Below are 16,333 nucleotides of genomic sequence, written 5' to 3'. Positions count from 1 at the left end.
GGCACTGTCCGCTTGTGGGCTTCTTAGCCATTATGGGAGGTTTAAGGTCTGCTGCCGTGGGCCTGCGATTCTGTGTCCAGTACCACTTCTGTGATTCTGTGACCAGGATGTGTGCCAGCAGCACCAAGGAGGACACCTGTTTTTATGTTGGTCAGCCCAGCGTTTTTGTTTCCCCCCCCCCGTGTTTTTAAAGATTTTATTGGGGAAAGGGAACAGGACTTTCTTTATTGGGGAACAGTGTGTACTTCCAGGACTTTTTTCCAAATCAAGTTGTCCTTTCAATCTTAGTTGTGGAGGGCGCAACTCAGCTCCAGGTCCAGTTGCCGTTGCTAGTTGCAGGGGGTGCAGCCCACCATCCCTTCCGGGAGTCGAACCGGCAACCTTGTGGTTGAGAGGACGCGCTCCAACCAACTGAGCCATCTGGGAGGCAGCTCAGCTCAAGGAGCCGTGTTCAATCTTAGTTGCAGGGGGTGCAGCCCACCATCCCTTGCGGGACTCGAGGAATTGAACTGGCAACCTTGTGGTTGAGAGCCCACTGGCCCATGTGGGAATCGAACTGGCAGCCTTCGGTGTTAGGAGCAGGGAGCTCTAACCTCCTGAGCCACCGGGCCAGCCCCCAGCCCAGTGTTTTTCATGGGTGAAAAGTAGTAAGGGGAAAATCAAGATGAACCAACAAAACAGAAACAGACTCATAGATACAGAGAACAAACTGATGGTTGCCAGATGGGGGGCGGGGGGTGGGAGAACTGGGTCAGAAAGGGGAAGGGATTTAGAAGCACAATTGGTAGTTACAGAATAGTCACAGGGATGTAAAGTGCAGCGTGGGGAATTTAGTCAATAATGTAATAACTATGTATGGTGTCAGATGGGTACCAGACTTATTGGGGGGATCACTTCATAAGTTATATGAATATCTAATTAGTATGTTGTACCGCCCCAAACTAGTACAATATTGAATATCAACTGTAATTGAAAAATAAAACAATTATTAAAAAAAGAAAACATGGCTGGCCTACAAATTATAAAATGGGACCACAGCACATGTAAAATGAGGAAGGGTCAAAATGATGTTTCACAGCCACTCATGTTTTACATGGCTAGTGACTTCAGTCAGTTTACGTATTCTTTCTGTCCTGAGTATGTGCACAGGTAGAAATCTGTCTCGTACGTATTCTTGGGCATGCCTGCATAATGATGTCCAAAGCATTTAGCTGACTGCTTGACAGAGTTTCATATGTATAGATGGGTGCTGTAGTAATGATGCTCTTTGTAGTACACAGGCAGTACATGTGATTGGCTAAGCTTTTTAAGTTTAGTACCTATTATTACTGTACATAGCAGGGCTCAACAAGCACATCCTTAGAGGTCCAGATAGTAAATAAGGGTAACACCGGTCTCCGCCTTCAAGGAGCTCATAGTCAAGTACGGGAGGAAGCCAGCTTATAAATAAGTATTCCAACAAAATGCAGTTTATAAGTAAGGTGGATAGTAAGAATATTAGTAATGACACCACAATGGGAAGCATGCGAGGAATGACACAGAGTGGGGAATAGGAGGACAACAAAGGGTAATAATGGACCAGTGGTTCTGAAAGTACAGTCCCCAGACCAGCTGCACCAGCTTTCCTGGGCGCTTGTTAGAAATGCAATCTTGGGTCCCCCCACACCTGCCGATGCTGAGTCTGGGGTGGGACGTGGACCCTGCCCTCCTGGTAATGCTCATGCATACTCTGATTTGTGAGTCACCGAGCGAGGCAGTGAGCAGCACCAGTGTCCCATTGAGGAACGGGTGACAGGCCATTTGGGTGCTCAGGTTGTCCTGGCATTGCCAGAGGCCTCAGCAAGGCTTGGACCCTTCTGGTGGGCTGTTCATCCATTGCAATGCTTGGAGTATATCAGGGGTTTTTCCCGGATTCTTACATGGATGGAAAGTTTTAGTTTGTCCATTAGTCCGACTTACCCATTTTTTTTCTTTTATGGATGTGGTCTTGGTGTGATTTCTAATGACAACTCTTTGCTTAGCCGTAGGTCATGATGATTTTGCCCATTTGTACGGGGCCATAAAAATCACTCATGGGTTTTGCACAGACCAAGTCGTCACTGGATGAAGAAATAGAAAATGCGTGTGATGCTGCCTTCTTCTGAGTTCTCAGAAATGGACCCTGAGAGGAGCAGTCAGTGCAAGGAGATTTTCTAGGAGGCGCAGGGACTCCTGGGAAGGGTGTGGGGAGGTGACACGGGAATGGAAGGCAGCCATCAGAGGCAGAGCTATTAGTGCCGCTCACCCCAGGGGTGACTGGAACTCAACTCCACGCTTTGGCAACTCTAGGAAACGGTGCTCGCTGTGTCATTGGTCCCAGGATCAGCTTGTTCACTAGGAGGACTCATGGGACTCATGGGACATAGAGTTTGTCTTCATGGCTCTGGTTTATTACAGTGAAAGGCTAGGAAGCAAAGTCAGTGAAGGACAGAGCACATGGGGCACATGGGAGGAGACCAGGCACAAGCTTCCCAGAGTCCTCTCCAAGTGACGTCACACAGGACATACTTAATTCCACCCACGCATGATGATTTGGGACAATACATGTGAAGTGCTGTCTACCAGGGAAGCTTGTTAGTCTCAGCCCACGATTTTGACTGGAAGCTGGTCCTGTAGGCACCCTCTGTTTGTCTTGTATCAAAATCAGAGTTCCTCCACTGCACGCAGCACTGTTGGCACTGGGGGCTGGATAATCCTTTGTGGGGGGGCCATCCTGGGCACTGCAGGAGGTTGAGCGGCATCCCTGGCTTCTCCCCACTAGATGCCAGCAGCACCCCTATCAGATGTGACAAATGTCTCTAGACATTGCCCAGTGTGCCCTGGGGGCAGAATCACCTCTCTTGGGAACCACTGGTCTATTTATCATTGTTGGTCTCTGCCACCTAGCTTCCTTCCCTCGGCTATAGACACCCCCAGGTTAGTCACCTCTGGAAAGAGAGACTTCCTTTTTCCCTGTTGTGCCTTTGTGACCTTGCATGGGTCCCATGCTCACTGCCATAGCCAGTTACTGCTCGGCGGTTGGCGCTGCAGTCTGCCCACCTGTAAAATGGGCTCATGATGTACTCACACCTGACTGCAGAGCCCAGTCAATGAAAACTGTGCCTAAGAATCTGCATTTACTGATGGGCAGGCCATACTTTTAAACACTTCTTAAAATTGCGAAGTACAACAAACAGTACATAACAGTGCCAAAAAGTGCATAACACCTAAATGTATGGCTTAATGGATTGTAAAAGAAACATCCGTGTCATGACCTGACATGAAATTTATATGGTTCCATCTAGATGGAATCACACTGTGTATTCTGATGTGTCTGATTTACCATGTTTAAGACTCATCTGTTGTCAGCACATTTTGGGAAGCACTTGAGTCAGAGGGTGGATAGAAGAAGAGAAGCCACTGACAGGTGCGGGAGTTGTCCTGCCTTCTCTTGGATAGAGGTGGGAGTTACATGCTGGAGCAGATGGAGAAGGGAGGAAGGAGGCAGTCCCTGCATGTGTTTCTTGGCCACTTCAGGGTGCTGAAGGCGAAGTGCTGCTTATAACGCGCCCTCTGGTGGCCATGTGGCTCAATGACAGCCCCTCTGAGACCAGGGTCATCCAGCCTGGGGGCCTTCAGAGGATTGGCTAGCACCAAGTAACTCAGCAGACATCAGACCCTGAGCTCAGTGCCTATGTAATCCACGTAGATTGCAAGAAAAAGGACTCTGTAAAAGATGCTTGTGATTAGTTGTTGGAGTTTCTGGAAAATCTAAGAAATCAAGCTTTTTTGGGGGTATTTTTTTTGTTTTTTAAAGCTGCCAAGGTCTGACTCTGAAGTTGATGTTCTCAAATCCTCTGCTTGTGTCCTGTGCCTTTCATGGTGTCTTGTGATACGGGTAACCTGTAGCTCTGTTGGCCTTGGACAGTTTGTTAGAGCTACGGGATGATCATATTTTTATTCATGAACCAAGGGCATCTGGAATCTTGAAACATTAGGATAGCTAATTAGTTGGAGAAACTTCTGATTGTAGGGTAGCATAGAAACCTCAAAATTGTGTGCATGCGTGCGTGCGTCTGTGTGTGTGTGTGTGTGTGTGTGTGTTTAACTACCTTTTCCCAAGCTTCCAGGTTGAAGCATTGCTAGTGAGGTTTTTTTAGTTGCATTTCTGGGGTCTCATCCTTCCCGTCCGTAGACCTGTGAGGGACAACTGTCTCTACTTATCTTTGTACTTCTCCCAGTGGACCACAATGCTTTCTTTGCTGGCTTCTGTTGGTAGCTGTGGTACCTCGGACAGGGCCCCGGCAGGTTGCAGATGCCTAATAAATGCTTATGGTATAAAACAGGGGCTGGCAACCCTGGCCCCCAGCCCACTGACTGCTTCTGTAAATACAGTGTTGCGGGCACACAGCCACATGCCTTCACTTAGGCGTTGCCTAGGGCTGTTTTTACGTGATAATGGCCAAGTGCTGAAAATAGGCCCCTTACAGGAAACTTAGCTAAGCCCCGAATGTCAGTTAAGTTACTGTGAGGGGACAGGAAAGAGAAAGTTGACAAGGACAGCTTGTTGGAAAGGCTCCTGAAGCCAGGAGGAGATTTTGATGGTAGTTTCTACCACGCCCACGCTGCCGGGGGAATCTGCTAGTACTTACTCCCATGGTGGCTGGAGACTTTTAATCTAGAATCTGAGTTATGACTTTCCGTTCTATCTGCCTAAGTCACCTGGGGACCAGCTAATAGAGCAAGTTGGCAAATAAGATGACATGGTCTGATTTGGGAGAGGAACACTGGCGTAAAATGATTGGGCTCTTAATGGCACGTGGCCACTGCTGGGTTGAGCCAGGAGGGGGCAGATGGAAGGTCTTCAACAGCATCTTATGGGTGGCTGTAAGAAATGCAGAATGATATGTAATGGCTCCACGTGGCAAAGCACCCGAATGTACATCCACAGTAGAATGGCTAAGTGCACAGGGGCTCATTCCCACGATCGGATACTATCAATAGGAGTTGGCACAGTACATCATCCTGTGGGCCACATCGAGCTCGCCACCCGTTTGGGGATGGCTCTTGAGCTAAGAATAGTTTTCACATTTTTTAATGATTGAAAGAAAAAAACACACGAAACAATTATAATATTTTCTGACAAATGCAGATTATATGAAATGCAAATTTCAGTGTCTGTAAATCAAGTTTTATTGACACATAACCCCAGTCATTAATTTGTGTATTTTCTCTGGCTGCTTTCATGTGACAACGGGAGAGGTGGGTAGTCTTCACAGGCTGCATGGCCCACAAATCTTCAAATATTTACTGTCTGGCCCTTAATAGAAAAAGTTTGCTGTTACAAAGAGAATGAACGACGATAATTACACTCAACAAGACGGACAGATCTCACAAAACAATGTAGAACAAAAGAAGCTGGAAAGAAAAAAATCCATTCATATAAAGTTTAAGGGGGCGGCCGGATAACTCAGTTGGTTAGAGCACGGTGCTCTTAACAACAAGGTTGCCGGTTCGATCCCCACATGGGCCAGTGTGAGCTGCGCCCTCCACAGCTACATTGAAACAACTACTTGACTTGGAGCTGATGGGTCCTGGAAAAACACACTTACATAAATAAAAATTTGGAAAAAAAAAGTTCAAAACCAGGCAAAATTAGTCTGGTATGACGGTCAGGATAGCGGTTACCTTTAGGAAGGGCCATGAAGGGGCTTCTAGGGGCTGGCTACGTTCTGTTCCTTGACCTGGGTGCTGGTTACGTGGACAAATTCCCTTTGCGAAAATTCGTGGAGGTATATACACTTATGATTTTTGCATTTTTATGAAGAGCTGTTTACTTGAATAAAAGCTCACTTAAGAAAAATGATTTCAGTCTGGCAGCTCCTTAAAAGGTTAACCATAGAGCTACCATGTGACCTAGCAGTTCACTCCTAGGTATATACCCAAGAGAATTGAAAACACATCCACACAGACTTGTACACGAAGGTTCACAGCAGTATTATACATAGTAGCCCCAAAGTGGAAGCCACCCAAGTGGCCATCAACTGATGAGTGAATGAACGAAATGTGGTCCTTCCGTACGATGGAATATCCAGTACAACAAGGAGTAAAGTACTGACACACGCTACCACATGGCTGAACCTTGAAAACATTGTAATGAGTCAAAGAAGCCTGACGCAAAAGGCCGCGTAGTGTGTGATTCCGTTTCTATGAAACGTCCAAAAGATGGAAGTCCATAGACATAGAAAGTACATGAGTAGTTGTCTGCGCTGGGAAAGGCGAGTAACTATGGGTTGCTTTTGGGGGATGGAAATGTTCTGAGATTGATCTGGTAGTGGTAATGGTTGTACAACCTTCCTCTAAATCCCACTTTAGAAACGTGAATTTTATGGTATGTGAATTATATCTAAAAACCAAAAAGCTTGAGATAACAAGATTGCTGCTACAGCCCCCGTGTGCGTCTACAAATCAGAAGGTTGACGGGGAAGGCCTGGATTACCCCCAGGGAATCCAGACTTGTCCCCCAGATCCAGGCTGGTTGAGTAACTCAGAGCAGTGTCTGGAATGTAGCAAAAATGGGTATGTTAGATTTGCTATTTCTGTTTATTAAAACTGTAACTCTACAAAAAACAAGACACACTGAAAGATTATAGATAACTCCCTTCCTGAACATTCCCTATGATTATGCCCAGCTTAATCCCTGTTTCCCTGAGGTCTGTTTTCCTGTGGTCTGATGGGAGAGAAGTTGGAGTCTTTGTAGCAGCTACTGGTGTGCATTTCCATTGACCAGCAGACTGTCAGCTGGGGCTGGTTGCTACACCATTGCACTGCCTATCTGTAGCTGGCTTTTTAGATACTCTCAGGGATCGCTTCTGGATCACACTTTTTGGTCCCCACTTCTAAGTGTGAAGGGCAATAGTGGTCGCAGATATGATCGCTTTTGAAGTTGTGACATTATCACACAGATGATCTCAAAGTTTTAATTTCACTGACACTGAAGACTATTTCTTCTATAAAGAAATAATGACTTTATATCAGTCATGCTTTGTAATCACTGATATAAACAGCCTGCAGTAAAGATAGGTTTGAAATTTCTGGAAAGTCCCAAGGCTTAACCAGTATCTGTGGCAGAGACAAATCGTTTTGATTAATTGAAAAACGTTTGCTTGTCCCTGAGAGGGTAAAAGGGGCTAGTACTAAGTGTCAGTCTCTGTGGCATGTTCTCAGGGCAGAAAACACCTGAAAATAGTCTGTCCCAGGACTTGAGTTTTGGAGAGGAGGGTGGTGAGGGTCAGCGAGGGCCAGGTCACACAGCCAGACAGGATTCAGGCAAATTTCTCATTTAGTGGCCTTTCCACTTTGAATAGATGCATTTTCATTTGAATGAAAGAGAATAGTATCTAATAATGTAAACTCTTGGAGGAGTTTTCAGGAAAAGGTATTTTTACATGTCAGGCACAGATTTATGTTTTAGTGCTTTTGGATTGCCAAGGAGGAAACCCCCAACTCCCTCTGGGGAAGTGAATGCACATTCCACAGACAGGGTGAAACAGATCTGAATTCTGGAGGGTGGGCAGGAGCTTTCCAGACAGAGGACAGGAAAGCTGTTCAAGGTGGAGGACATGACACACTTAAAGGTCTGGGTTTCTGCCTGATGTTTTTTTGGTCAGACACACTGATGACTCTTATTAATAAGCTTGGGATGGGGTGTTCCTTTGTATTCAGTCAAGCCTTGATTATACTTAGAATCTGTCCCTCATCTTGAGCTGGGTGATTCTGTGCTTTCTTTCATCTTCTACAAACCATTTTGTTATTGCCAGTGCCCAACTACATACAAAGTCCAGCTTGCCTTAAAATGGTCAGGTCCCTTTTCTGAGGGTGAGCCAATCCTCGGAGCTGCTTTCAACATCAAAGTCATAAACTACATCATTAATACTGTCACGGTTGACACATGCTTGTCTTCGTGGGCTCTGGGTAAAGGGAGTTTTACTGGACAGCGTCTGTTGTTATCATCTGCTGTTGAAGACTTTGACCTTGGCCTCTTAGGGTCTTAATGCCAGGAGACCAAATCTACAGATACTTTCTTACCTTAAAGGATTGGATAAAGGACCTACGTGTCCCGTGTATCTTCCAAAGTCCCTTTGTAGGTATATATGGTTGTGCAGGAGAGATGTTATTTCATCAGGCCTTATACCTCCAGCATGGAACTCAGTTCCATCACATCTCTGTTGGCAGCTTTGTCATCTATTGCTGCTCCTGTCCTCCTCCCATGGAGTGGGTCTGCAATGCCACAGCTAACTTACCTGTCTTCATATCTCCTCTCCCTCAGAGCGCAAATAAATTGTACCTGTTAATCATTGTTATGATGCTGCTACTTAACAACCCTTTCAAAAAACCCAGTGGTTTCAAAACAATAGCCATTTATTTTTGTCACAGTCCGTAGGTCGGCTGGGTGATCGATTGGGCCAAACTTGGCTGATCTTGGCTGGGCTCACTCATGAGTCTGTGCTTAGTGGGGCCTCGATGATCTAGGACGGCCTTAGCTGAGATGACCCAGCTTGACTCCACGCGGTCTCTCATCTTCCAGCATTATAGCCCGGGCTTCTTCTCATGGCAGTGGCAGGGGTCCAAGACAAAAACCAGGCTGCATCACCTCTTGGGGTCTAGACTCAGTACATGCATCCTGTCATTTCTGCATGGCACAAGGCCAGCCCAGATTCAAGGGGTGGAGAAACAGACTACCTCTTAATGAAGAGGAGCCTGCAAACTCCCATGGAAAATATACTAGATACAGGGAAGGGTAGAGAATATGAGCCATTTTTGCAATCAATCCACTGCATAGCTCGGGTCAGCAAACGTTTTCTGTAAATGGCAAAATAATAAATACTTTCGGCTTTGTGGGCCATATGGTTTTTGTCATAAGTACTCAACTCTGCTGTTGTAATGTGAAAGCAGCCATAAATGATATATAAATGACTGGGCATGGCTATGTCCCCCTACAACTATTCACAAGAGCAAGTAGCAGGCCAGATTTGGCCTGCAAGCTGCAGTCTGCTGAGCCTTGACTTAGATGATTCAGACCAAGTAGGAATCTCAGATTTACGAGGTGTGATCAAAATACATGGTGAATGTCTAAAAAAAAAAAATTATTACAGTAAAAGACACATTGCCATTAATCCCCCTCAAAATACTCCCCTTCACTTCGAACACACATATCCCATCGTTCTTGCCACTTTCTGAAGCAGTTCTGGAAGTCCTCTTCTGTGAGTGTCTTTAGTTGCGCTGTCCTGGCTGCCTTGATGTCCTGAGTCAATTAAAATGTTTACCTTTCATGGTCATTTTGACTTTGGGGAAGAGCCAGAAGTCGCACGGTGCCAGATCCAGTGAATAAGGTGGATGAGGACACACCGTAATGTTTTTATTTGATAGAAATTGCCATACCAGAAGTGATATGTGACACACAGAGCCTTTCCATTGTGATCAAAACATACAGTGAATGCTGCCGCCGAGTGCCATCCAACGGCAAGGCAGGGATCTTCAAAATGGGAAGCAGCGTGTCGAACCTTACTCACAGTGTGTGACAAGTTTCAACTTGTTTGGTGCACTCAGTCGGGTGTGAGCTACGGTTGCTGTAAATAATCCTCCATCATGACAACTCCAGGTCACACATCACTTCTGGTACAGCAGTTTCTGTGAAATAAAAGCATTGCGGTGTGTCCTCACCCACCTTATACACCAGATCTGGCACCGTGTGACTTCTGGCTCATCCCCCAAAGTCAAAATGATTCAGGACATCGAGGCAGCCACGACAGCGCACCTAAAGACACTCATGAAAGAGGACTTCCAGAACTGCTTCAGAAAGTGGCAAGACGATGGGATAAGTGTGTTCGAAGCGAGGGGGAGTATTTTGAGGGGGATGAATGGCAATGTGTCCCTTACTGTAGTAAGTTTTATTTCAACATTCACCGTATTGTTTGATAATACCTTGTAGTTTCTAGGATGCTGTCCTTCCTGAAACGATGATCTTGAGGCCATGAGCACAGCACAGGTATCATCTGCGAGTAGAAATGCTCTTATTGGAAAGAAGAAATAGAAACAGGTGAGAGGAGCAAGGGCTCCCTTCTAAGGTGCAAATGACCATTTGCATCCATTTGGGATGCAATTTTTTCCGTGTACCATATTGAGTTTACAGATTAAGTTTATTTCCAGCAAGTCCTTGGAGTTCACTTCTTTTGCACCCATGTTTGGCTGGATTCTCATTCCTTATCCATCCACATCTCCCAAATGGATCCCCGGTAGAACTCTTTCCATTGTTCTGACCTGGATGCTCTCTTCTTATACTTTTCCTGGTCCTCCTGTCTTTCTTAACCCCTTCCTCAGGAGCGACCAACACCACCTCCTTCTGGGCCTCCAGGGAAACTCCTGATTAGATCTACAGAGTAGATGATGTTTATTTTCTTTTATCATTATGTGTCTAATTGCTACGACCATGACATTTAAAGATGTAATTGTTCCCCAGAGTGACCTTTGGTTTCAACCATTATTGCCTGCAGTTAGTGCTTGACTAGAGATGTGGTTAAATTTCAGGTAACATGAACTCTCTTAATAGAATGTCCGCGTCTCTGCAATTCTTCTATCTGGGTCTTTCTCACCAGGGCTTCCCATTGTGGGTCAACAGCCTGTCATCTCATTTTCCCTATCATAGGTTTTCTTTACCACATACAATATGAGGCTATTACTATCTTGCTTTTGTAAAAATGAGAATGAAATCTTTGCTTTTGAATTTTACTTCTTCCTTTTTTTTTTTTTCCTAGTTGCTACTTACTTATGCAACATGATTCTTCCCTGGGTACTCATCAACAGGTATAACTTTCAGCTTGGCATGGCTCAAACGTCAAACTTTTAAAGTGTTAAAGCAGCTGAGTTGTGCAGATGGTCAATAAATCAATCACTATGGCCACTTTGTTGCTTGTAAGGTGACTACCCCACGTTGCCCATAGCGACTTTTCAATTTGATTAAAATGCCTTTTCATCAGGTCATGGGCGAGTCCTCCAGATATAAAAATACATGAAGCAATGAGAGAAACCTATGCTCAGATATTTTTATAACTATCCTTCACCTCTTTACCCAGCACTTTTGTGGTCCTCGTCCTATAATTCACATTTCCATGCTCCTTGCCAAAGTAATTTCTATTTAGTGCTTATTCCAACCTCTTTGTAAGAGTGCGTTATTTTTTCTGCTAACTGGTCGTGAGCATTGGCCCTGCTGCAAAGCGTTTTCTACATCTCGAATTAGCTCCTATGTGATCTGTAAATCAGGCTCTGATGGTGGTATAACATGGGACTAGGGGAGCCAGAATAGTGGCAGTGGAATTATCTTAGGCAGGAAAGGAAGAAACCCTCAGCTTTGCTACTGCGGCAGCAGGAGCCCTTCTGAGTGTATTTTAAGAAAAATTAAAAGCCTGCACCCAGAGCTTGCCTAGGGCAGTGTGTCGCCAGCCTGGCGTGGCTCTTGGCTTGTCTTAATTCATTTGGGCTGCTCTAGCAAAATATCACAGAGTGGGGGGCTTATAAACAACAGACGTTTATTTCTCCCAGTTCTGGAGGCTGGAAGTCCAAGGTCAGGGTGCCGGCATAGCTGGGTGAGGACCCTCTTCTCACTCAGACTTCTTGCTGTGTCCTCACATGGTGGAAGAGGCGAGCGGCTCTCTGATGTCTCTTTGTAAGGGTGCTGATCCCATTCCTGGGGGCTCCATCCTCATGAGCCGATCACCTTTCAAAGGCCCACCTCCTAACACCATCATGCTAGGAATTAGGTTCCACCCCAGAGAACTCCCGAATTCCTTCCGCCCCCTGAGGACACCGCAGAAAGACTACCTTCTCTGAACCAGGAGGCAGGCCCTCACCAGACCCCGGATCTGCCTGTGCCTTGATCTTGTACTTCCTAGTCTCCAGAACTGTGAGAAATGAATTTGTTTCTTAGGAGCCACCCAGTCTATGGTATTTTTGAACAGCACCCTGTGCGAAGACAGACTGTGTATGTGTGTATAGATTTCATCGTCGCAGAGATGCTGGTGCTGAAATCATTCTTAGGTAAGAAAATAGTGCACGTGGGTTATTCTGCCAGGTTTGTGCAGATGTCCTGCTTCTGTTTTTGACCACAGGTTTTCTCTCCCAGTTGTAACTAGCATGGTCAATACAGGAGCGATGAGTGGTTCTGGAAACCTGATGGATTTCCTAGATGAACCGTTCCCCGATGTGGGGACCTATGAGGACTTCCACACCATCGACTGGCTGAGGGAAAAGTCACGTGACACGGACAGACACAGAAAGGTAGGTGGCATTCATAACAGACACGTCGGACAGTGACTGAGCTCGGGCTTAGGGTCACGTGGCATGTACGGGGCTAGGTTCTAAGGAAGAGAAGGACTAGCAGGAGACGCAGAGATATGGGCAAATAATGATCATAGCAGGTGCTTTGGGTGGGAGGCTGTGTCACGTAGAGCTTTAGGAGTGGCCCAGGTGGCCTGCCTCTGTAGAGGGAGAAGTAAGGAGGTGGTCAGGACCCTCGGCAATGCCAGGACGCAGTAGTGCAGTGGGAGGAAGATGGGCCACCTGTTACAGACACTTGGAAGAAGGAGGTAGAAATGAGGGAGGTGCACCAGCAAAAAGTGGTCACAAGTGAAAGGAGGACAGAGTGGCGAGGAGACGGCTGCCAGCCAGGTCACTCCCCACAGACATGAACCAACAGTGTGGCGGCTGTGATCGACCTCAGGGAGTGCAGCTTCAGAGTAGGCTGGAGTGATATCGAGAGGGCCATGTCATTTCCCGCAGGTTGGCAGGGAAAGGAGGAGGAGACGGGTGTGGGGAGGGGGCTGAAGTCAAGATGACCTAGCTTCTGGGCTCCAACGTGGAGGAACGTGGGCGATGGGGCAGCCTTCACTCCGGAGCAGAGGTGGTTGAATTACGGCCCTCGGGCTGCCGCCAGCTCGGTACCTGTCTGTGTTAGTCAAGTTGTATTGGAACAGAGCCACGCCCCTCCGTGTCCATGTGGGTCCTTAGGTGCTACAGCAGCCGAACCCTGTTAACACAGGGAGGCGAAGTGGTGCTCGTGCAATGTGTTTCAGTGCATCCATCTGCCTGGTAAGGGTGATCCATGCTAGTGAATTCCAAGTGCGGGCTGTGAACATTTAACTTTGAAAACCAAAGAAGGACATGAAGAGGTTCTTTTGTGAATAGACCTCGCAGTGTAGTTAAAATAGTAATTCTTATTCAACACGGTGACTCTGACTTGATGTCTCCCTTCCAAATGGCTTTTGAATCATCAAAGATCAAATCACACTTAGTAAGTTGTTTAATGAAGCGAAATTTTTGAACTAGAAAGGCCATTTTCTCATTGTGGTAAGTAACTGAAAGAATAATGTAAGTGGGAATTCAGTTGCTTAGTTACATTTGCTTTCTCAAAACCCCTATTTCCTGAGAACGAGTTTCGGGGAAGGGAGCCCGAATTAGAAAACGTGTCCAGATCAACGACGGTGTCTTTTTGTTTCTAGATAACCAGCAAAAGCAAGGAGTCCATATGGGAGTTCATCAAGGGCCTGCTGGATGCCTGGTCGGGATGGGTGGTGATGTTGCTCATTGGCCTGCTGGCAGGTACGTGGGCAGGTGTGCGCCGCTCACGCTTGTGTGACCAAGCTGGAGATGCCGAAACCCGGGGCGCCAGCCGTTGGGGATGGTGTTCTGAGAAGGCAGTGTTTCTCTTTTACCTTATGCAAGGGATTTCGTACTTGAACCATCTAAGAGCAAAATACGTGAACATACATTTAACAGAAAATCAGTCGTCAACAAGGTAAGATCTCAAGGCGTGGTCCCTGGAGAGCTGTAATCGAAAAGCAGCTTGGCCCTTTCCACACAGTACAAAGGTCTGTTGCCATACTGGATTTGATCGGCAGTGCACATTTTACATTCTGTCCTACTTGGTGATGTAGAAGGCAAGAAAGTCTGGGGAAATTTTCATCTCTGGGAATAAAATGCTGTAGGAGAGTGCTCTTCAGTAATACTGGCAGGCCCTGCAGTGAATTGCAAACATCCTCCGACACTCAAAGTAATACGACATGCTGCAGGAGCTGAGGCCGGCCCAGGGGAGGTACCTCCAGCCCATAGGTTGTTCTCACCCTCAGGGACGCTGTGTCCTTCATTTTAAGAGCCCAGCACCTTGCTTGCGAGCAGGAGATGTTTCCAGAGTGAGTGGTTGCACACATGGATGAGAAAGCTGTCCTTTTAATACCAAATGCACCAACTCTGCCTGGAAATGGTTTCCTGAAAGCTACTTCCTTTTAGGAGGCGGCGAACGTTAATGTCTAAGAGTCAAGAATTTGAGCATGCTAAAGAGATTCCCTTAATAAAAATCCCCTACCTGTAGTCACATAAAAGTTTTGGGTATGGGGTTGATCAGACAATGACTATAATGCGGGTGGGACACAGCAAATGCTCTCAGACAACACTCATGTGGCGCAGATATAACTTTGTGGTTACAAAGGATTTCGCTTTCCGGGTGCTCTTTTATTTATCCCATATACAGTGGTAGGAGGGGCTTGGTTGCCAGGGAGTGTTTACGGGGCAATGCTTCTAGTCACAGCAACTGGCTGTCCATTTCTCCCATTCTATTCTTCCTCTCCCCGTGGCATTCCCAGTATATAATAGCTGCAGTGTGGGAAGGGAATTAGATTTTGCGGCCATACGGTGTCTTGCTCCCAATTTGACTGTTTCTATGAAGACTTTCGAAGGTGGGCAGGGTGGGAATTTGCTGTGAATTTTGATGTCTTTATTTAGAATGGATTTATAAAACCATACACTGTGTCATTATTCTTGGCTCCTAGGAAGGAGAAATAGATAGGGTTAAACGAAATCCGGAATAGATGTTCTGGCATCTTGGAGTAAACAGTGCAGCGTAGATATATTGACTAATCTAAGAGCCTGATTGGGCTATCTGTAACACACCTGATATTGACCAGTTGGCTTCACTATCAATCTGATTTTTGTCAGTTCTTTCAGGAAGAATCTCCTGGGGAATTAAAAAAAATACTGCTGCCCAGGCTTCAGTTAAACAGTATATTTGGAGATGATGCCTTAGCACTGAGTAAAGACCCTTTCCACTTCCTTCCAGCCCCCCTCCACCTGTGATTCCACTTTGCAGCCTGGGTGAGAACCACTGGACAAGGGTGGTCCCCCTGTATCCATCAGCAAATGAACATAGGAGGAAGGCAAGAATGCAATGATACAACGAAGGTGGTTGAAGTGTTCTTTTGATCTGATTTCCTTGAAGGGGAAGCCAGCAAACTGTGCCCCATTCACTTTCCTGTTCTCCAGCTGGTGGAGAGGACTCAGGTGTCCCTCTGCCTGGACTGTCATCTCCTCAGGGGCACCCTGGACATTGTATGCTGACTCCCGAGGTGGGGAGGTCCAAGAAGGGTCTCCTCTTCAGGGCACTTATCAGGAGCTACCACTAGATGTCACTGTTACTCCACGGAACGAAAGATCTATCAGGCGCTACTAACGAAGCATTTCTCTATAGCCACCACTAGATGTCACTGTTGCTCCACAGAACGAAAGATTTAGCAGGAGCCACTAACGAAGCATTTATCAGGAACCACCACTGGGTGTCGCTGTTGCGACGCAGAACGAAGCTGAGACTGGCAGCACTGTCAGAAACAGCCAGCCAGGAAGATTGGGTACAGGATAATGTGATTACGAATGTATGGATGGTGATGGAATTTGCGGTGATCATTGGGTCTCACCCCTGGATATCAGCAGGACCCCTTCCTCATCTTCTTTAGGTCTTTGTTCAAATGTCATTTTTCACTTGCTTTTCCTGACCACCTTTCCTAAAAGTACACTTCCCCTTCTCTGAGCCTCATTCCCCTCAGCCACTGTGTGTGTGTGTGTGTGTGTGTGTGTGTGTGTAACAGCTTTATTGTGGTATAACTCACATACCATGTAATTCATCCAGTTAAAGTATACAATCCTGTGATAGGTATGGTGATGGCTGAATGTGTGGGAAGTACTCCTAGCTGAGACTTAGGAAATCAGGGAAGGCTTCCTTAAGGAGGTGATATAAATGCCAGAATCTGGAAGATAAATAGAAGATTGCCAGGGTGGTGGTAGGAGAGGACAGTGTTGCCTGAGCTGGTGTAGAGAGGAGAGTCTGGTGGGCTCTGGGAACACGGAGTGGGCAGGGTGTGGGGCTTAGTGATGGAAAGAGACAAGGCTGGAGAGATCTGGGGAGCAAGCTGTTCGAATCTGTGACCTGTTAAGG

General features: G+C 46.4%; 1 protein-coding gene across 4 annotated transcripts in view; it reads left to right on the top strand.

Annotated features, from left to right (window-relative positions):
- CLCN4 (chloride voltage-gated channel 4) overlaps positions 1 to 16,333 on the top strand; it is a 63,110-nt gene that overhangs the window by 12,373 nt on the left and 34,404 nt on the right. The window contains exons 1-3 of one of the 4 annotated variants that reach the window (XM_081043750.1): positions 11,969 to 12,111; positions 12,197 to 12,351; positions 13,572 to 13,671. In XM_081043750.1, the coding sequence (XP_080899876.1) occupies positions 11,985 to 12,111; positions 12,197 to 12,351; positions 13,572 to 13,671 (382 nt within the window). In that variant the 5' untranslated portion in view covers positions 11,969 to 11,984. Of the gene's footprint in view, positions 1 to 11,968; positions 12,112 to 12,182; positions 12,352 to 13,571; positions 13,672 to 14,835; positions 15,855 to 16,333 lie in introns of those variants that run through there. The other 3 variants (XM_081043752.1, XM_081043751.1, XM_081043753.1) reach the window with 3 other exon arrangements.

The sequence above is a fragment of the Rhinolophus hipposideros genome (genome assembly GCF_964194185.1).
Source record: "Rhinolophus hipposideros genome assembly, chromosome: X".
NCBI classification, from domain to species: Eukaryota; Metazoa; Chordata; class Mammalia; order Chiroptera; family Rhinolophidae; genus Rhinolophus; species Rhinolophus hipposideros.
This window is presented reverse-complemented; position numbering and strand designations above follow the sequence as displayed.